Source organism: Artemia sp. Qi Xiang Cuo, chromosome 13 (genome assembly GCF_049724085.1).
Source record: "Artemia sp. Qi Xiang Cuo chromosome 13, ASM4972408v1, whole genome shotgun sequence".
NCBI classification, from domain to species: Eukaryota; Metazoa; Arthropoda; class Branchiopoda; order Anostraca; family Artemiidae; genus Artemia; species Artemia sp. Qi Xiang Cuo.
This window is the reverse complement of record NC_142806.1, coordinates 64,854,355-64,876,468: the sequence shown is the minus strand read 5'-3', so window position 1 is coordinate 64,876,468 and position 22,114 is coordinate 64,854,355. Positions and strand designations below refer to the sequence as shown.

Genomic DNA, 22,114 nt, shown 5'->3' with positions numbered 1-22,114 from the left:
ATCGAAACAGAATCCTTTAGATTATAGATTTACTTTACAGAATCCTTAATTTATCTGAAACTTTTAACAGAACTGACCCTCTATACCAATGGTTCCCAACCGATTTAGGGCCGTGCCCCACCTAAGTATTTCTAAAATCCTAATGCCCCCCCTCATGATATTTAAATTTTGTTACCCAGAATATTACACGTATTCACCTGAAGGAAGTTCGAAAGCCCATTAACTTGGTATCTTTTTTCGAGTTGTCCTCTGGGTGTATTTTGGGCGAAGGAAATCTTTGTCTGTATCCTCCACCTTTCATACAACGCATGACATCGTTGCAATACTATCATGTATCTAGAATATTCTCGATTCTATAATATTATTAGCTCAAGTGTGTACGTCCTGCCCATAACCTACCAAAATATTTGAATGCCCCCCTCCCCTGATAAGGCATGTGCCCGATGTTGGGAACCACGGCTCTATATGAACTGTCTTAAATGCCTGGAGAGACGAACATACATCTGAAACGATAAACAAAAACAGGTTGATGAGTTTATTTGTAATAATAGGCAACTCTATGTTAAAATAAACTTGGTGGCATAAAGCCATGGCTAATAAGAGAAAAAGCCAAGACAGATAGTCTAAGTGAGAGGCAAATCTGGCATAAACCTTTTTTAGGATTGTATAAATATGATGTAATTTCACTTGTTGATAGATAAGTCTATCATCCGTCCATCCATTCCATCCTATGGCAGAACTAAGGTAGATAGTCATAGAACTAGGAAATGAATGATTGCAATGATTTTGGGTTGACTCATGACGGACAATGTCCACTGAACTTGTATTGTACTATATTTTTGTATATTCTTTTATATTATGAACTTTTTACATCCTTTTTAGCCCTTTATTTTACCGCAAGTTCATCCTAAATCTCCACCAGCTGTATCTTACCATATTTTAACCATAGCTTCTAATGGAGGAGAACATATGCCTCAATGTAAGAATGGTCTTCTGAAACGATTTATCCAAACGGATATCTGACGACAAGCACAACAGAATATGGACTTGCATCATGTTAATTTTAATGATGGGTGACTAATTTGTATGCATATCAATAAAAACTGCAATAAATTAATCTGTCTCCAAGCCTAATCTCTAAAGAATAGAATTTATTTGCGCTAAAAGCCCATAGGCCATCGCAAATAATCTAAAAACAAAGAACTATTACAAAAAAAATGCACAAATCCTAAACATAATCCTACAGAAATCTACTTCTATGATTCTTCGCAAGACGAAGGACCCTGGAATGCACCACTAACCTAAAATAAACCAGTTAGTTAGAATATTAGTAGTTTTTTTTGTTACTTGACCGATTCGTAGGCTAACTACAAGAGAGGCAAGTGGCGTTCGATAAGGGGGGTTGCTCCTCCTGTGAGTTAGGAGATTTGTATACATATCAGTAAAACGACTCGGAAGGGGATCCCAAGCGAATGAGTGGTGGTCACCCCTCTCATCCTCTGGGTTCCAACGCAATTCCACTGATATTGAGAGTATAGAAATATAACGTTTTAACTACAAGTACGGAAGGGTGTCTTTTATAATAAGTGCCACTTATAATAAGTGCCACTTATTATAAGTGGGGTGCCACTTATAATAAGTGGCTTTCCAGCAAGTCAGAGGTCAACGAAACTTTTAGGAATGGATATAACAACAAATTACGGCATAGAACTCAATATGGTAGCATTGTCAAGTTCCTACCTCCACCTCTTACACATCCCAAGCAGCAGCTTCTCGCAACCTCAGAAAATTGTACCGCCGAGAGAATAAACCTTTTAAAAACAAATCTATAGTCAAAGTTAAAATCAGCTATTATGTTTCTTTCCATCCATATCTTCCAGCTTATGTTATTATGCATATTATCTATAATAAAATACAATAAAATAAGTATATAATAATAATTATTTCTATCCATATCTCTTTTCAGCTTATGGGGCTTAAAAGATTGTCTGAAGGTAGATATTAAACCCTTTTGTTTTAAGAAAACTTCCGGAATTTGACCCAATGTCAGGGAGCTGCCAAGTCCAAGACGACCCCTATTATTTTGTTCTCTTTTTTTTCTTTTCCTTTTCATAATCTAAGCAATAGCCCGCACTTATTAAAGAGGGACATGTCTCCTATGTTTACTTATCTTTATCTAGCCCCATGATGAGGGCTAGTGCCCTCAGCTTTAAAGAATTTAAGATTAATGGCCCGAAATTTTGTATGACTAACCTTGGTCACAATGAGGCAAAGAAATTTTAAATGAACAGTCGAAAGAACGGCAAAAACTAATTAAAAACGATTCAACGGCGTTCAGGACAGTAGAAATGGCAGTTTTCATTCTATAATTCTCACTAACTGATCGTTGACCTTGAAGTTGAACTATTGAATATGGTCCCTGTTCACTCAATATACTTGGTCCTAAGGATGAAGGCTCCTATAAAAGAAAAGACATTTAAGCTTATGACTTGACTTTTTAACCAAATACACTATAAAAAAAATCGGTACAAAGGAGAGAGGGATGCAATATGTACGTCTCCTTTAATAATATTAATTAAAAAAGCTATTTCCACAAAATAAGTTTTTCAAAGAAAAGTAAAGAACCCCATTAAACCAAAAATGAGCAAAAATAAAACAATCTACCAAGCGTGAAACTACCACAAATCAGCATCAATAAATAAATGAAACACAAAACGAACAGAAATTACAATAAATAACCGAGTCAAACTCAAAATGAGCAGAAATTAACATAACTAGGGCTCGAAACCCGTATGCCTTCCCAAGGCCAGAACATAATTGCAGTAAAAACAAATTGTACTTCAATAGCTCTTACAGAGCACAGAGGAAGAAAGAAAGAAAGAAAAAAAGAAGAAAGAAAGAATGAGAAGAAAACAAAAAAAGAAAATAAAAAAACGAGAAAAACAAAAGATTGACTCACGGAGATAGGAAAGGGATTTACAAAGCAAATTATAAATCATTCATAGACGCAGTTATGATAAAATACAGCAAAAGAAAGAAGGTATTTTTGCTTAGAAGAAAATTATTATAAAAATATTGCAAATAGAATCAATTAATATAATAGCAGTTCACAGTCAATTAATAAATCCATTAAAGATTCCACGGGCCCTTGGCACCGGAGGTCTAGTTTTCTTAAGCTGACAAGTTTTTGAAATTCCTGGGAATTAAAATCACTAGTACTAGATCAGAATTATTATTTGAACGATAAATTAAAATAGAATAGAAAATCAACAGAAAATTAAAACACACAGCTTGGTAGGATGTGCTGATGCAAAAAAAAAGAAAAAAAACTCAAAGAGCGAAATGAATATTTAAACAACAACGCATATGAATGCAGAAGTTTGTCCAAATAGAATATAAACACAGATTTTTACCAGAATCAAATTGAGTTAATGAAAATAGATATACATTCCTGAATAGCTACCCCCCCCCCTAAAAAAACTAAATATCGTGTTTACCTAGAAGCTTCATGGGATTGGCAAACTTAAAAAATCTAAATTTTCCTCAAATTTTATATCTTCATTTAACAGGTTAAAAAAGGAGGTTCTACGTTTAAAAAAAGAAAAAAAAAGAAAAAGGAAAATGACCTGATTGAAACAAGGCGGGCAATTTGAATTTATTTTTGATCTGATATTATAATTGTGAACAACCTGTATTACCTAAAGTTTTATAGAATTTTTTTGTCAAGCTTGTAAAGCAGGTAAATATCTATATATTAAGACTATCGACAAATCATGAACAGCGTTGCATACATTACTTTTGGAAAACGAATTTAAGCTTCGTACAGAGTACAAAGAGAACAAGGAGGATAAATAGTTAGATAAATAGTTAGCTTATAGCTGAAATTTCACGGATTCTCCAAGTCTAAGTGCAAAAAATTACACTGTGCATGGTGTAGCTAAAAGGTCGCATGCTTTCACATATCTATTTCAATATCTTTCCGAGAATTGACGATTTTGTAGGTTGGTAAAGGAACACCACAGTTTTCAAATTTAATAAGAGGCTCTTGTATCACATGATATATATGCACAAAAATAAGAAAATTCTCTCCCCCTCCAAAAAGTAAATGTTGTGGCCTCTCAATGTACTTACGTTTTGATCATTTAAGTAAGTTAGTTGTTGCGCTACCCAATGTAATGAGAGACATTTATCTTATAACTAAGAATCGATTAAGTTTAGCGATAAATTTATCCTGTCAACTGATTATTTGAATTTAATATTTCGGAAAAAGTTTGATATTGTTAATTACGTCTTTTGGATATGGGTATTTGATTAGAAAGTTTGTTGTGACTATATTTTAAATTTTGCAGTCTCTCATAAAGGAACTTACAGAAATTAAACATCTGATTCTTTCACCTTAAGCTTTGTCTTTTACGTTTATATTAAGTAACATTGGGGTATTTAGGTCCATTTTTCATCCCATCTGTCGAGTCGAATCCATTGCTTCCTAACAGCTATTACGACCAAACTCTACCAGCGTAGGCCATCAGGTCTTAGAGTACAGGCCATAAGCTATTAAGGCTACAAGTGGTAAAGATTAAGAGTACAAGCTAGTAAGGGTATAAGAAAAGAAAGTGAAGACACTATAGATGAGGGTATGAATGATAGCATGTCCTTCCTAAACAGCTCGAGCTCTTCACCAGAAACAAAAGTAGAAAAAAAAATCACAAAAAGAGGAGGAAACAGACGAAATGGAAGAGAACACTATGACACCAGATCCAAAAAACTTATAAGTTTGAACACGAATGGATTGTAACAAAGAAAAAGGCAAGCAATGCTAAAAAAAAAAGAAAAATGAAGACAGAAGACATAGACTTGGCATTTCTAAAGGAAAACGATACAGATGAATTAAAGGGAATCGAGTCTTAATTCACATGCATCACTAACACACACCAAGGAGAGGGTAGTGTAGCGATAGTCTATAAGGAAATTTTTAGACCGAAAGATATACGACTAGATGAAGAAGGAAGAATACTGAAATGCTGAATTAATGGAATTACGCATTTAAATGTACATACTCCTTCAGGAAGCCAAAATAAAAAAAAATTCGAGACTTGTTTTTTCAGGACGATCTTCCACCTTATATACCAAAGAAGATTGAAAAGGTGGTATTTTTAGGAGTTTTCCATTGTATTATCAACATAAAAGAGGTAGCAGCACATATGAGATAATATATGCAAACCATTAAGCGACTTAATAAAGGAAACAGATTTTGTTGATATATGGGATAACGAAATAAGAAAAATAGAAAATAACAGAGCAGAAGCAACCAAATTACGAGCCAAAATGGATGAAAGCATCGAAAACGAACAGCTGACAACCCCGCCGATTTGGAGTGAAAAAAAATAAATAAAAGAGAATAGTATTGCCAAGATAAAAAAGAAAAATGGGGAAATAATAACAGAGCAGAAGAAGATATTGCATAAAAGGAAAGGATATTACGAGAAAATATTCTCAAAAGAAAACGAAACTCAGGATGAAAAAGAACGGGTGGAAAAATACCTGAAAAGAGTAGATATAACTAAGGTAACAGAGTACCAAAATAAATATTTAACATCGCAAATAATATAAGAAGAAGTAGAAAAAGCAATAAAAGAAAATGGAAATAACAGATCTCCAGGAATGGATAGGATTTCTTGCGAACTCTACAAAATATACTCGGAAGATTTGACTGGGATATTGGCAAAAATGTACAATGCGATGCTTAATCGAGAAGAACAGAGGATAGAATGTCTTGGGTTTAATGAAACTACTACCTAAGAAAGAAAATTTTGAGGATTTAGGAAACTGCAGGACAGTGAACGTAACAAAATGTGATTATCATCTACTTTCTAAGATTGTAGCGAAGAGACTAAAAAAAGTGCTACCGGAGATGTTGAGCAAGAACCGGAGGATTTGTTCAGGTCTTATTCCCCCGATCCTTAAAAAGGCAAGGATCCATGTGAGTGTTCATCGTACAAACGTATTATTCCGACGTACAGACGTATAGGTTCATGTGTATTTGCTGAAGTTTTTGAATTGCTTATAATTGATCGTCTACGTTGTACTTGTTATATGCCTCCCTACCAGTTTGGATGTTTCCATGCTCTGAGGTGTTTATGTAATTTATTAATTGATGCTGATGAGTGTGATGGGACCCTAGCCCTTGGAATGTATGATGTTAGTAAAGCGTTGAGTATTGCATCCCCAAGCAATGAATGATATTTTGAATCGTGGAGAATCGCAAGATTCAGTTAGGCATATTCTTTACATATACCGCCATATGAAAGCTTTTTTTTCCAGGAGTATAATTTTATTTACACATAATTTAAAAAATCAAACGCCAATGAATGTTCCGGCTCGTTTGGCCAACACTAACATCTGACCCATCTTTTAATATAAATAAACAAAAACAAAACAATATCCCCCACTCACGGGCAAACAAATTAACGCAAACAAAGATTTCATTTCGGCACTACAAAAAAAAACATAAATTAAAAAAAACAAAAAAAAAAAAAAAAAAAAAAAAAATGATAAATATTGTTAGAAAAATCCCTCAAAAATCATTTCATAAAGATTCCTGGAAATCACATTTTGACTAACGAAATGCCGATCCGTATTGGGATTAAACAGGGCTCGATTATTTCGCCCACAATATACAATAACGCAACGCTGATGAAGATGAAAAAGAAGATGAAAAAGATGAAAAAGTAATGCTAAAAAGAAAGAAAAATGAAGACAGAAGACATAGACTTGACATTTCTAGAAAAAGCAATAAAAGAAAATGGAAATAACCGATCTCCAGGAATGGATGGGATTGTCCATATCAAAGCTTTCATAAAATTCCCGGAAATGATATTTTGACTAATGAAATGCCAAATAGTATTGGGATTGAGCATACCTCGATTAGTTCACCGAGAAAATATAATAACGCTATGTTGCCGGCTTATTGGCAGGTCTCTTCCTATCGTATTTACAAAGTTATCGATTTATAAATACTTAGTTATGCAGATGATGTTGTCAGCGTTAGCAGGACCCTTGGTGGGTTGGAAAATTGTTTTTGCGAAATTTCTGAAATTTACCGTGAAATTGGTTCTTCCCTAAATGCAACAAAATGTGAAATTTTGTTTTTCAATGAGTTAGACGCTACTAGAGGAAATACTATAACTATAGATTTGAATGGTACTGAAGTTAAGCCTGGTCTCCCAATTGGTGAAAATCTTTAGAAAACTAAATTACTAGTGTTATAAAATATGGAGAGTAATTTGTCATTCTGATCCTCTTAAAATGAAGCGTATCTGCTTTAGATATGCTAAGTTTCTTCCGCGAGTCCCCCCCCCCCCTCATGGACCCATAACACGTACCTCATGAGGAAATAATATTTGTCTCATTTGCGAGTTCAGGGTGCTAGAATATGATTAAAAATTAATGATAAGAAGACTAAGTCACTAAGGCTAGGAATAAGTGAAGATGAAAAGGTGATCTGGGGTAATGAAAATATTGTTCAGGTGGGCAGCTTCACTTACGTCGTATTATTAGTAAAGATGGTGGGAGCAGTGAAGATGTCAAAGGAGAATAGCCAAGGCTCAGGGTGTTTTTTTTCACAATTAAACAAAAGTTTGGAAGAATAGGAAGATAAGTCTGCAAACCAATTTTAGAATATTAGAGGCTACAGTGATAAAAGTGGTCAAATATGGCTCTGAAGCATGGGCGCTCCGAAAAGCGGATGAATATTTGCTAGATGTTTTCCAGAGAAATTGCCTAAGGATTGTTCTGGGTACCCGGCTGACTGACCGTATTTCAAACAATAGGCTGTACGAAAAATGTGGTTCAATAACGCTCTCTAGGGCTATAATGAAAGAAATTTTGAGGTAGCTAGGGCACGTTGTTCGGATGAAGGATGAGAGATTGCCGAAGATTGTTCTTTTCGGCTAGCCGTCTAGGGCTAAACGGAAAGCAGGTCGTCCTCGTCTGGGGTGGGAGGACGTCATAAAGAAAGATTTAAAGAAAATGGAAAGTTCGTGAGAGGGCGTAAAAAGGGAGGCTTTGAATAGATTGGGGTGGCGAAGGAGCCTGCGTGGCTGTGTTGGCCTTAGGCGGCTTGGTGCTGCGGTGAGTTGTTAGTAGTAGTAGTAGTAGTATTATGTTCTAAGCTATGTGAGCTTAACGCTCAAATGTCTAGTAAGCAAACTGGCCATGAGTGACAAAATGCCATTTTTTAATGTTTAGGACTAATGTTTGTTGTTGTTTTTTAGTGTTGATTCCCTTTTTTTAAGTTGTATTCCATCATTTTCCTTTTTGTACAATGGGTTATAAATAAATACATTCATACATACATAAATTGGGTATGTAACAGAAAACATAAACTTTAAATTTCCAAAATTCGATTTTGGAATTGTTTAATTGATTAATTCTGTTCTTGTCAATCTATCTATTTTTGCCTATTTATAATTAGTCTATTTTTGTCTTCTAACCACTCGGTCCTAGCCGAGTGGCTAGCGCTCCAGAATTGAAATCCTGAGGTCAGGGGTTCGAGCCCTGGTGTCGTTGGTTATTTGGGTTGGAACCGGGGTCAATGATGTGACTCTCTAAGTTCAGCCAGAGTTGACCCAGCTTTAAATGGGTATCTAGAGAAATATGGGGGAAAACACGGGAATCGTCGTCTGAATTGACGAAAACCAAGCATTGCACTTTCAACAAAAGGTCTTGAATCAGGAGATCGGTACCTCCGCGACGCAGATCAGGGTCAGCATGCGAAAATTTTGCGCATATACCAATATCAATATATCAATTTATAAGTCTATATTATTTAGCAGTTACGGAATAGCTGTTTCTTCTCATCCACTCATAATCACATTTTTAAATTAAAGAATTGTATTTTTCATAATTTCTTTACAGATTGAAAAGGTTTGAGAACGTTAAAAAGATTTCAAAGACCTGGGAAACTAAAAATTTTTCCGATTATGTCAATAATTTTACGTATGTTTAAACAGTTTATCCGTTATATGACGCAGTCTAAGTAATATCTCACAACCGTATAACAAGACCAAGCAATATCTATTCAAGTTTCCTTTTTGACCAATTTTCCTTCCTTCCATCTCCACCCTTTTCACCCCAATTATCTTTTTATTTACTTAATTACTCCTTTTCAGTGTTTTTGACTACTTTCAGTACGAATGCGCACTTTGTGCCATAGATATATCCGTATTGTCCATTTTTCATGTCTTATTACTCGTTTGTTTTCGGTTTTAATGACTTTAACTTTTAAATATTATTTAAAATTATTGAGTTTTATATTATTTAAAATTAAATTATTGAGTTTTTTTATCAGCTTCTTTTATTTGATTATTGAATTATGTCATGACTTCTAATTGTCGTTTAACAATTGTGACATACCCTAAATCTATACATTCCAGAAAGCCACGATTTTTCTTTTGGTTGCACAAAGTATTTAGGGCAGTACCATGTTGGTTGACAACCAATGATGTCATTGGTTGTACTGTCATGACAAACATGACAACCAATGGGCAGTATTTAGGCAGTACCAAAGTATTTAGGGCAGTACCATGTTAGTTGACAACCAATGATGTCATTGGTTGTACTGTCATGACAAACATGACAACCAATGGGCAGTATTTAGGGCAGTACCAAAGTATTTAGGGCAGTAAAAAGCAATCATCCATGTTGTCAGCTTGAATGGAGAAAATAAATAAGTGAGACTATAAATTAGTATAAAGACAGTAAATAAATAAACCATAAATAAGTATAAATAACAATTCAAATAGGGATAAATATTTTTACTAGACAATAGAAAACAATGTCAAAACTCTGGATATTTTGGTCACATATAAAGTGACCGAAATATCCAGAATTTTTGTCATTGCTTTTCACCGTCTAATAAAAGGATTCATCCCTATTTGGACTGTTATTTGTACGCCATAGAAAGGCAGTGTGGTCTTGGAAAATACCTAAATAAATAAGTATTAAATTGAAAAACTGCATATGAGGGTCTTCTCTTTTCTTAGATCAAATTTTTCGAACTTCTAAGGTATATATGGTAGTTTAAGTTCTGCTTATCAATTCTAACAACCAGATTCAATTCACTGTTCTTTGTATTTTGAGACTAACCAAAAGGAGGCCAGACCTGACGGTACAGATATACACTTGATGACTTACCTTGTCGACGGCAGCATAGGTAGAAATCAACTCTTTAATTGCACTGCTTATATCAGCAACCTCAAGTCCTAGCAAAACAGAGCATATTGCTTTGACAGACTGTGCAAAAGACGTCATCTGTGCGTCACCCATCGTTAATAATAGCTTCTCTGCTTCGTGCTCAATAGTCTCTGAAATTTAAAAGTATCTTGTAGAGCAGGTTTTCGCAGTCCTTATTGCTGCAAGTTTTAACCATTTTTTAAGACCACAACCAAATCATTACGGTTTTAAACAGTGGCATCAAGTCACGATACTTTAGGGGGGGAGAGCGAATGAACGTTTTCGTAGTCTAGGGGGAGGGGCAACCTTTTTAACGGAAATACCAAAAAAGGCACACTTCATCGAAAATTTCTACAAAAAAGGTATTTAGCAAAATCTAGGAAAGAAGTGGCCAGGAATCATGGGGGAACGGGGAGGGGGGGCATATAACCCTTGCCTCCCCGATGGACCCCGCTGTTTTGCTATACTTTCGATGCTACAGCACCTTCTACAGCATAATGTCACTTCTAAATACAGAACCCGTAACATACACCCAATAAGAAATAGTCTATATGTAGAATCGGTTCTTACTGAATCATTCCGCGATCCTTGACAACGCTGTTATGGTAAACGATTTTCCAGCAGCCGGTGGGAGTGGTTAAAAGAAAACAGACTTTATCCTTATCGAGCACTTACGTATCATTAATTACGTGTTTGTATAGATAATTTTTATACGGTAACAACTTATGACGTAATAGCTAATAATGTTTATAAACGCATAAAGGTTTGAACAGTCTGTCTCTTAGCGAACACAACCCGCGATGGGAGAACAAATCCTATCGTAAAAGAGGCACAAAGCGTGAGCAATCGAAAGAGCACACAGTTTTCAACCGGAAGATACAAACTACAAAAAAGGTATAAAAAATACAATTGCAAATTTCGACACTTCGACTTAGGTAACTGAAAAGGAATTAAATTAAGAGAAGCAGAAACAACATTTCAGGCTGCATCGATTCAAAGGGTGTTTTGAGACTTCGTTTTGAAATATGATATATATATTTTTTCCCCTTAAACGAGTCGTTTAAAACTGAATATATTTCAATTTCAAGTCCAGCTGTCATATTTTTTCTGTATGAGACAAGAAGTGGAGGGGGTCATTCGACCAATATCTGAGAGCTAAAACCTTTTTGAGAGGCGTATGGATTTGACAACAGAAATTGCAATAGTACCTCATTTTGGGAAAACAGGCATATTGCCAAGTCAGAGCCAAAGAAAGAGATCTGAATGAATCGCTTAAAAAACCTGAGCCTTGCTTACTTCGAACAGATACTGTTTCACGTTGTTTTCTTGTTTTTCATGGGGGGGGGGGGCAAAAATTTTTTAATCCAAAACTTAAGTAGCCTAACATAATGACAGTAAAATTAAATTACACTATATTAAATTCAAATTGGTGGTTAAGCTTTACGTTGAACGAAAGCCAAAATAAAAAAAAAATACGTTGAGGAAAATTTCTTTATAATATTACAACTCTTACATATATAATTTGTTTAATATTGAGTTAATAATGATAATGTCAATATAAAACAAATAATAATAAAAATAATATAAAAAATAAATACGAATCCTATAATAAGTAAATAATAAGAATAAATAATAATAAATACAAATTTACAAAACAATAAAAAAAATAAAAGAAGTTTTTAATCACAATAACAAGAAGTTTAACGGTATTATTGAGTTCATAACACCAATCAGTAAAAGCTACAAACCCTAAAGTAATAATGATGATAATAATAAAAACTGAAAAAAGAAAAAACAACCCACGTGGACAGAGTAATAGAAAATCCCAAAATACAGTCTGATCAGATTATTTTTTACCTTTCCATCAAACACTCAGAGTTACTAAAGCAGATTTTTTTTTTTTAAAGCTGTATTAGTAACAACATTAGTCAACATACCACCAGTCTTGACGCATCTATCAGCTGCAGGGTTGCATAACAGAAAGTATTTCGAGAGAAATACCTCTTACTCTGTACTAATATCAAGGATTTTGTTCCAATAGTTGTTCATCTTTTTGGACGGGTGGGGGGGGGGATTCTAGTACATAAAAAATGTTTATCCTTTAGTAATATAGACTCTAATACACCAAATTCTCTCCCCCATAGTATGGCCTTACATACTTCACACAATTTCCTTTTATAGTATGACATCAGTCGTGGTTTCATCAGTTAGTGCTTTATGAATAAAGTTAAATATATTTATAATATATTTAATATATACCCAGTGTATTTATTTATATACCCAGACAGTACATCTATTTTAAGAAGCGTGTATAGCTACCCCAAATGTTAACCTACCGGTAAGCAGTACAACGTCATCGTATGTGATGTTGAGCATTCCTTCTCCAGATAACAAGTCTTCAATACGCAACTTATGGTCAGTTTCATCGTCATCATCACTTCGAGCTAATTTCCTATCAACGTCGTCAATGTGAAGAAGAATAAGCTTAATATCTTCGTCCATATTGATACAATGTCGAACGTATTCATAATCTTGTAAACACGATTCAAGGGCGAGGTATTCAGAAATGCCCCATATTTTCAGAATATAATCTGAAGTAGGGAGGGTTGGACTTGACAGATCCATTCCTTTTATTGCAGATGGACAGTCAGCGACCATTTCACATAGAAGGTAAGTCAGAATGTGGAGAATAGACGAATTCCCTGAAAAAAAAAAAAAAAATAAAAACTGAACTGGAATAGCGATAACATCTTGACCCTGTTCAGGTCGAAAGGGACAAAATGACATCTCTTTTATTGCTTAAAAAGCGCACCATAACTTCAAATTGAGGCTTGAATGAGCCCTCTCTCGATAATATACAACCGCTCATTCAATATAGCCACACTACAAAAAAGAATATGTATCCGTGACTGTCCATCTCGGGAACAACATTAAGGTTCGCAAGGACAAGGGTTTGAGCCCGGGTGCGCTGGTTGTTTGGTTTGGAACAGGAAGCAGTGGTGTAAGTCTGTAAGCTCAGTCAGAGTCAAACCAGCTCTAAATGGGTACTTGGAGAAATCTGGGGAAGGTAAATCGGAGGGGCCTGCAAAAGCACAGTATGGCTGGCCCCCAACCCCTCATTGCACCCCCAAGCATCATTTGATAAGGTATACTCAGAGGGAAAAATCACCACAGGTATGCAGGTACAACCACAAGTTGATCATCCTGATTTTCAATTTCAAGCTGAAACTTTGAGAACTGCTTAGGGTTTTTTTTTTTTTTTTTTTTTTTTTGTGGTTATCTCAGAAACATGAAAATGTCAGATACAGGATTTAGCGTGACAAAGTATAGAAAAGAAAGGGGTTTGAAGCAGAAGACTTTCAAATTTTCGAGGGATTTTCTGCTAAACAAAGTTTGGCAAATGCAAGCGTTGTATGACTAAAACTCCTCAGTGCCCATAATGAACGCTCAATACTACTTCAAATAGGGGTTAAATTAACCTCTTAATATTTAACTGAAGAACCTCTCAAGGAAAGTTGGAAAATTTGTGTGGAAAAAAAAATCAAGCCTTGTGAGCCCCTGATCTCACAGAAATATTCAATCAGGGGCGTGTCCAGGGAAAGAAGGGTTATCAGGTTTGAGCCTCGCCCCCCCCAAAAAAAATTTTTTATCGAAATCGTAATTTGGTTATAAAATGCATATAAAATGACTATTTCTCTTAAAAAATTAATAAATATTTCTTCGCCTCTTAAACTGATCTAAAGAAATTATGTAAAAAAGCTTAAAATATAAAAGCTACATATTTCGGTAAGTTTTTGACAAAACTTATCAAATATAAGACAAAAATTACCTGAGCATGTGAACACAAGACTTTCGAAGTTTCAAGAGGTTTTCTACTAAACAAAACTCACCAAATATAGGATTAAATTACCTGAGCATGTGAACATAACAGGCTGCGACCTTGACGGAATGGAAACAATCAATTTCACACTTGTTGAATGCAAATAACTGCTTTCTATAGTTGGACTAATAACCAGCCCCGGATTAGTGAAAACATCATCTGCCGTAAAGCTTTTTCTTAACCCAGAAATACTCTTAACAAATTCTTGCAAATCATGATTTTCAGCCCCTGGTAGAGACGGCTCAATCTTGAATTTGATGATAGCACTATTTGCCTTTTCAGGTTTCCTTTTCAGAGTGTCGGATTTGTTTGGCTGAGCATAGGTGGCACTCGCCACAGAAAGGCGCTTCTCCAGAGTGAGTGACTCGTACACTGATGAACATCTCTCAGATGTCTTCTTTTCTATGTACATGTAATCAAAAGGGTCGTTAGCGTCATAAGGTGTATCGTCAGTGGGTATGGCGTCAATTGGAGAGTTGTACACAGTTTCCGAATTTTCGTAAAGTGGGTCGAATATTTGAAGGACATGGTCCTTAGCACTAACAGCTGAACTAGTTGAAGGCTCGTCAAAGTAAATAAGATCTTTTGACTTCCAGCAAGATTCTGAAAAAAAAATGAAATAAAAAGTGGAGGATCTTGGATTAACAAGGGGGCAGGCTGGCTACCTAGAATTTTAATAGCCTTTTCGTTGCTTTTTACTTGAAGATTCGTAGCCTAGAATTTCAATAGCCCTTTTACTTTGTTTAGCCCTTTCAGGGGTTCGAGTCCTGGTGTCACTGATTATTTGGTTTGGAACGGGGGTCGATGGTGTGACTCTGTAAGCTCAACCGGAGTCAACCCAGCTCTAAATGGGTACCTGGAGAAATCTTGGGGGGGAGGGGAACACGTGAAGCGTCGAATGACTTGCCCCCAACCACGCATTGCACTCGCGGCCAAAAGCATCGAATCAGGAGATCAGTACCTGCGCAACGCAGACCATTGGTCAGCATGCGAAAAAGTTTAAGCTTAGTTTCTTTTTTTACCTTGATTTTTTCTCGGCATATTTTTATGCTGGAATTTTGATAATGAAAAAAAGGATTTCTAATGTAATTATATAGCTGTCTACTGCCGTTAGGGTGTCTAAAAACCAAGAAAATTAAAAAGACATAATAACCATGTGTTTTCTTTCTCTCCATCCCAAAATGCTTTTCCCAAGAATAGTTAACACATTATTATAAATGTGCAAAATACAATATATGTTTAATGTTTTAAAATAACAAAATCATTAAGCTTTTGGGCCCTTTTTTGGACCGAAATCACGAATTTAATATGATAACATTAAAGCCATAAATTTCACAAAATTTTACAAAAAGCTTCATGTGACGAGATATTTTTTAATATTAAATTTTTAATATTAAAAAAAACTAAATAGACAAAATTAAATTTCAATTCCAATGTCTAAATATGACTTTACCCACTAGTAGTTCATTATATTAGTTCCAGAGTAAGTAAAATACATGCTGCATAGAATATGATGCCAGAGTCTACGTAAACGTGCCACTAAAGAGCTTACAGAAAATATTCTAGTGGAAAGTCTAACAGAAATATTTAGCAAAAATATCAAATCACTATTTGTAGTTTCTGACTATACGGAGAACCAAAAAGCCTTTAGTTTGACTTTTAGTGACTGCGATATATTGTTACATGTCAACATCTAAGGTATTTTTGGTAAACTACCGTATTTTGAAATAAAAGTTTTTTTATTCAAAATAGTAGGTAATGAATAAATGAACGTGTTACTTAATAAAGAAACCAAACGCTACTCGGCATTTACTGAAACTTAGTATCATACTGAAACTAGTAAGAAAATTTCAATTTGAGCTGAGGAGTGACCTACTCTATTCTCGACGCCATACGTCAAACGTGGTAAGAATTTTTCTATATATGATACTTTCTAACAAAAAACAGTTGTACAGGGTACAAAGGTAAGAACAAATTTCCTTGGTTTTCGACAGTCAAAATCGATTGCGGACGTGCTGGAGTTACAAAACCCGAGATCTATCTCCAGCGGAAAAAGGAGTGGTAAGTAGAAAAAAAAAAGACTTCGGAAAACCTATTGATAAAACCATGCATCTTCATCTATTTCTTCTATTCCAAAAATGAAAAAAAAAATCATTATTTTGCGATTTTCTAGAAAAATTAAAATACAGATACGTCGTTTAGGCAAAGGACTAGCACTTGGCATAGAACCCACTATCAAAATAAAAGCCACATAAGTTAAATGTGACTAACAACCTGCTCTGCCACCCTTGGTACCAAGCATGGTAGTTTGTCTTTTCTTGGTAGACTAATCATAGGGTTGACAGGATCAACCTACATAGGGAGGGGATGTCAAGTAATTTTTATAAATGAGGACGATATGTTTGGGGATTAGCTTGAATTTGGATCGATGGATTGGGGCAAAAAGGGATATTAGATCATGATTAGCTTGAACACCTTTTTTTCTTGTTAGGGAGATGTTCATTGTAATCCAAAAATAAGTCAAAATTTCACAAAAAAAACAACTTCCGGCTTTTATTAAAGAAAATGGCTGCAATAAAACCTATTTCGTCTTTTAAATTTTTAGCAGACACAAAAACCTCCCAAAAAATAGGGTGTTAAAACTGAAAGAAATTGTATTTTAAGCCCATATTTGTAGATCCCCCAACAGATAGTAAGATTTCCCAACGGGTTGAAAATAGCAAGGACATACATTGAAAATACCGGATTTCTGAATATAAAATCAAACCTTGCTTGAAAATTATCTAATTTCACAAATGGGGAATTCGACAGAATTTTTGTACAAAATTCTTTTTATTTGTCTTGCTTTCTCTTTGGCGACTCAATTTTACGTTTGAAGATATTCAAGAGGAATTGCCCGGGAGACATTTTCAGTGGGGTTGGAATTCTCTGGTGTATTTTTCCGTTGAGGGGGGGGGGCATCCCATGGAAGAAATTCTCCACGGGGGGAATTTTTACGGGAGCAACTTTCCATTAGGGAGTGGGATTTCTAAGGAAAATTTTCCACCGAGGGGAGAGAGGGAATTTCCGGCATGATTTGAAAAATGATCAGAAGTAAAAAACAAGTTTTTAATTGAAAAGCGTTCCTTGTTAACTCTTTTACTTAAAAACTAGTTTTTCCGACCGAAAGTAAGGAGCAACATTGTAACTTAAAACAAACAGAAATTATACCGTATATGAGGGACGGGGGCTGCCCTTCCTCAATACCACGCTCTTTACGTTCAAGTTTGACTTTTTGTCCCAATTCTTTAAGAACATCCCCTGAAACACAATTGACCGTTTAATTAGAATAAGAAGCTTTTTTAAAAAGCTAAAAAATTTGCATGGAGAGCGAGGGATTGAGATAGGGGGGGGGGGGCTCATATATAGAATAATTTGTGCCCGTTTTAAGTTTTGATATTGCTCCTTAATTTCACTTTAAAAAAAAAAAAAAAACTTGTCTCCTTATTTAATTGTATAAAGATGTCAATCTGCATCTGAGTTTAATTGTATAGAGATGCCAGTCTGTATCTGCAATTATTAATCAAAAATATTAATATTAGCTTCGAAAATGTGCTCTTTATGCACACTTAATATTTTTTTGGGGTATATTTTTCAAATGAATCATTTTTCCAAGGTATATTTTTTTTTGTTTAATGATATATTTTTCCATGGGTAATTGTTTTTCATAAGGATATTTTTTGATATATCGATAAACAGAGGTCTACTTCCAAGTTGTTTAGGGTATATTTTCCAAATGAATCATTATTCCATGGTATATTTTTTCATGTATATATTTTCCCATGGATAATTATTTTTTCATAAGGATATTTTTAATATATCGATAAACAGAGGTCTACTTCCAAGTTGTTTTGGGTACATTTTCCAAATGAATCATTATTCCATGGTATATTTTTTCAGGTATATATTTTCCCATGGATAATTATTTTTTCATAAGGATATTTTTAATATATCGATAAACAGAGGTCTACTTCCAAGTTGTTTTGGGTATGTTTCTCAAATGAATAATTTTTCGAAGATATATTTTTATTTCATGGATATATTTTTCCATGGCCAATTTTCTTCAAGAGGATATTTTTAATATATCGATAAACAGAGGTCTACTTCCAAGTTGTTTTGGGTATGTTTCTCAAATGAATAATTTTTCGAAGATATATTTTTATTTCATGGATATATTTTTCCATGGCCAATTTTCTTCAAGAGGATATTTTTAATATATCGATAAAAAGAGGTCTACTTCCAAGTTGTTTTGGTTATATCTTTCAAATAAATTATTTTGTCCAAAATTTTTTTTTCATGGATACATTTTTCCATGGGTAATTATTTTCATGAGGATATTTTAAGTATATCGATAAACATAGGTCTACTTCCAAATTGTTTTAGATATATTTTTCAAATGAATCATTTTCCCAAAGTTATATTTTTTTTTCATGGATATATTTTCCATGGGTAATTATTTTTCATGTAAATATTTTTAATATATCGATAAAAAGAGGTATACTTCCATGTTGTTTTGGGTATATTTTTCAAATAAATCATTTTACCAAGGTAATGAATCATTTTTCCAAGTTGTTTTGGATATATTTTTCCATGAGTAATTATTTTTAATGAGGATATTTTTATTATATCGATAAACAGAGGTCTACTTCCAAGTTGTTTTGAGTATATTTTTCAAATGAATCATTTTTCCAAGATATATTTTTTTTGCATAAGTGGATGGGTTAGTGTACATTAAGTTAACTACTTTTAAGTTGGATTCATTTAAGTTAGGTTACCAGTGGCGACCCGGGTACCTGCAGCCAACCTAAAATCATCACTTATTTTCAAATAACTTCATATACATTTAAAAAAGTATAGATGGTGAAACCTTTTCACTACAATATCTGCTGCCCGCTCAAACACAAGGGCGTAGTGAGAGAGACATGGGAAAAGTTAGGTTCATTTAGGTTCAATTATCGTGGTGCCACAATAAGTCAACCTAAATGAACATAACTTTGGGCATGTCTCTGTGTGCTGCCATCTATAACTAAAGGAGAAAAGATGGCAGTATATTTGGTAGTGAAAAGGTGTCACCATCTATACTTTTTTAAATGTATATGAAGTTATTTGAAAAAACTCATGATTTTAGGTTGGCTGCAGATACCCTGGTCATCGATGGTAACCTAATCTAAATGAATCTAACTTTAAAGTAGTTAACTTAATGTAACCTAACCTATCCACTTATGCAAAAAAAAAAATATCGTGGAAAAATGATTCATTTGAGAAATATACCCAAAAAAACTTGGAAGTAGACCTCTGTTTATTGATACATTAAAAATACCCTCATTAAAAATAATTGCCCATGGAAAAATATATCCATGACAAAAAGAATATACCTTGGAAAAAAATATTCGTTCGAAAAACACACCCGAAACAACTTGGAAGTAAACCTCTGTTTGTCAATATAATAAAAATATCCACATGAAAAATAATTACCCATGGAAAAATATAACCAAATCAACTTGAAAGTAGACCTCTGTTTATCGAAATATTAAAAAATATCCTCATGAAAACTAATTATCAATGGAAAAATATATCCATGAAAAATATATACCATGGAAAAATGATTCATTTGAAAAATATACCCGAAACAACTTGGAAGTAAACCTCTGTTTATCGATATACTAAGAATATCGATAAACAAAGGTCTACTTCCAAGCTGTTTTGGGTATATTTTTCTAATGATTCATTTTTCCAAGTTATATTTTTTTCATGGATATATTTTTCCATAGGATAATTATTTTCATGAAGATATTTTTATTACATTGATAAACAGAGAATTACTTCCAAATTGTTTTAGATATATTTCTCAAATGAATCATTTTTCCTAAGTTATACTTTTTTCATGGATATAAAATAAACACTTTTACTACTGATGGCGGTCACTGTATATGTTACCGAAATATCTGGTATTTTTGTCAATTTCTATACAATGTCTATTAAAAAGGATTTTATCCCTATTTTGAACTTTTATTTTATCGTCATGGAAAGGCAGTGTGGTCTCCGAAATTATCTATTTCATGGATATATTTTCCATGGGTAATTATTTCTCATGAAGATATTTTTAATATATCAATAAACAGAGGTCTACTTCCAAGTTGCTTTGGGTATTTTTTTCAAATGAAGAATTTTTCCAAGGTAAATTTTTTTCATGGTTATATTTTTCCATGGGTAATTGTTTTTCATGAAGATATTTTTCATATATCTATAAACAGACATCTACTCCCAAGTTGTTTTGGTTAAATTTTACAAATGAATCATTTTTCCAAGATATATTTTTTTTCGTTGATATTTTTTTCCAAGGGTAATTATTTTAAATGAGGAAATTTTTAATATATCGATAAAGAGGTCGACTTACAAATTGTTTGGGTTATATTTTTTTATAGTAATCATTTATCATGAAGATTTATTTAATATATCAATAAACAGAGGTCTACTTTCAAGTTTTTTTGGGAATATTTTTCAAATGAATCATGTTTTCCAAAGTATATTTTTTTCATGGTTATATTTTCCCATGGGTAATTATTTTCTATGGGCATAAAATTATGAAACGTATTGATTAATGGAGTTGCGATTCTAAACTGTGATTGGTGTGTTTTTCAGATGAATCATTTTTCCAAGGTATATTTTTTTTCTTGAATATATTTTTCCATGGGATAATTATATTTTTTGAGGGTATTTTTAATATGTCGAGTGAAGATGAAAGGGTGACGTTGGTAACGAAAAGATTGATCAGGTGGGCAGCTTCACTTACCTTAGTATTATTATTAGTAAAGACGGGGGGAGCAGTGAAGATGTTAAAAGTAGAATAGCCAAGGTTCAGGGTGCTTATTCACAGTTAAAAAAAGTTTGGAAGAGTAGGAAGATAAGTCTGCAAACCAAGATTGGAATATTAGAAGCTACTGTGATGACAGTGGTCAAACATGGCTCTGAAGCATCGGTGCTCCGAAAAGCAGATGAAGATTTGCTAGATGTTTTCTAGAGAAATTGCCCACCGATTGTTCTGGGTACCTGGCTGACTGATCGTATTTCAAACATCAGGCTGTACGAAAATGTGGTTCAATTCTGCTTTCTAGGGCTATAATGAAAGAAATATTCAGATGGCTAGGGCGCGTTGTGTGGATGAAAGATGACAGATATCCTTTTCAGCCAACCACTTAGGGCTAAACAGAAAGCAAGTCGTCCTCGTCTGGGGTGGGAGGACGTCATAAAGAAAGATTTAAAGGAAATGGGAACTTCCTGGGAGGATGTAATAAGAGAGGCTTTGAAATAGATTGGGATGGAGGAGGAGCCTGCGTAGCTGAGTTGGCCTCAGGCGGCTTGGTGCTGCGGTAAGTTGTTAGCAGTAGTAGTAGTAGTAAAATCTTTGAAAATCATCAAAGCAAATCTTTCTTACCAAACATTTTATAGTAAGACAGCGCTCAGACGTATGTATAGCCAGGCTTCTATTCCTATGCTTAGGCATGGAAGTTAGTCTAAACACACAGATGAATGCCACTCTTAAGAGCAAACAATAAATATTGTAAAGAAAAGGACCTTCCTGGTTAGTAGAAGTTGAAATCCTAGACACAAAGACTCCAAAGCTTAATGCTTAGCTGCAACTTGTTACAGCCTAGCACCTGATTTTACAGGTTAATAGGAGCTGCCTGTACATTGATTGCTGGACAGGTAAGTGCAAGTTCAATTAGAGAGTAAACAGAAGCTCGAATAGGGATAAATCCTTTTATTAGAGAGTGATAATGACATTCACAAAATATGCTGGATATTTCGATCACATGTACAGTGACCGTCATCAGCAGAAATTGCTGGAGTATTTCTGCTGATGATGGTCACTGTACATGTGATCAAAATTCCAGTATATTTTTGATCGTTACTATCACTGTCTAATAAAAGGAATTATCCCTATTCGAGCTTTTACTTATC

The 22,114-nt window shown here is 34.2% G+C and overlaps 1 protein-coding gene across 2 annotated transcripts in view; it reads right to left on the bottom strand.

The window, feature by feature from the left end:
- The window catches only part of Pi3K68D (phosphatidylinositol-4-phosphate 3-kinase catalytic subunit Pi3K68D), a 236,708-nt gene that overhangs the window by 158,009 nt on the left and 56,585 nt on the right, over window positions 1-22,114 (bottom strand). For both annotated transcript variants that reach the window (XM_089099478.1, XM_089099477.1), the window contains exons 4-7: window positions 14,144-14,716; window positions 12,570-12,935; window positions 10,195-10,364; window positions 2,254-2,458 (exon numbers count right to left, since the gene is read on the bottom strand). In XM_089099478.1, the coding sequence (XP_088955604.1) occupies window positions 2,254-2,458; window positions 10,195-10,364; window positions 12,570-12,935; window positions 14,144-14,716 (1,314 nt within the window). The remainder of the gene's footprint in view (window positions 1-2,253; window positions 2,459-10,194; window positions 10,365-12,569; window positions 12,936-14,143; window positions 14,717-22,114) is intronic.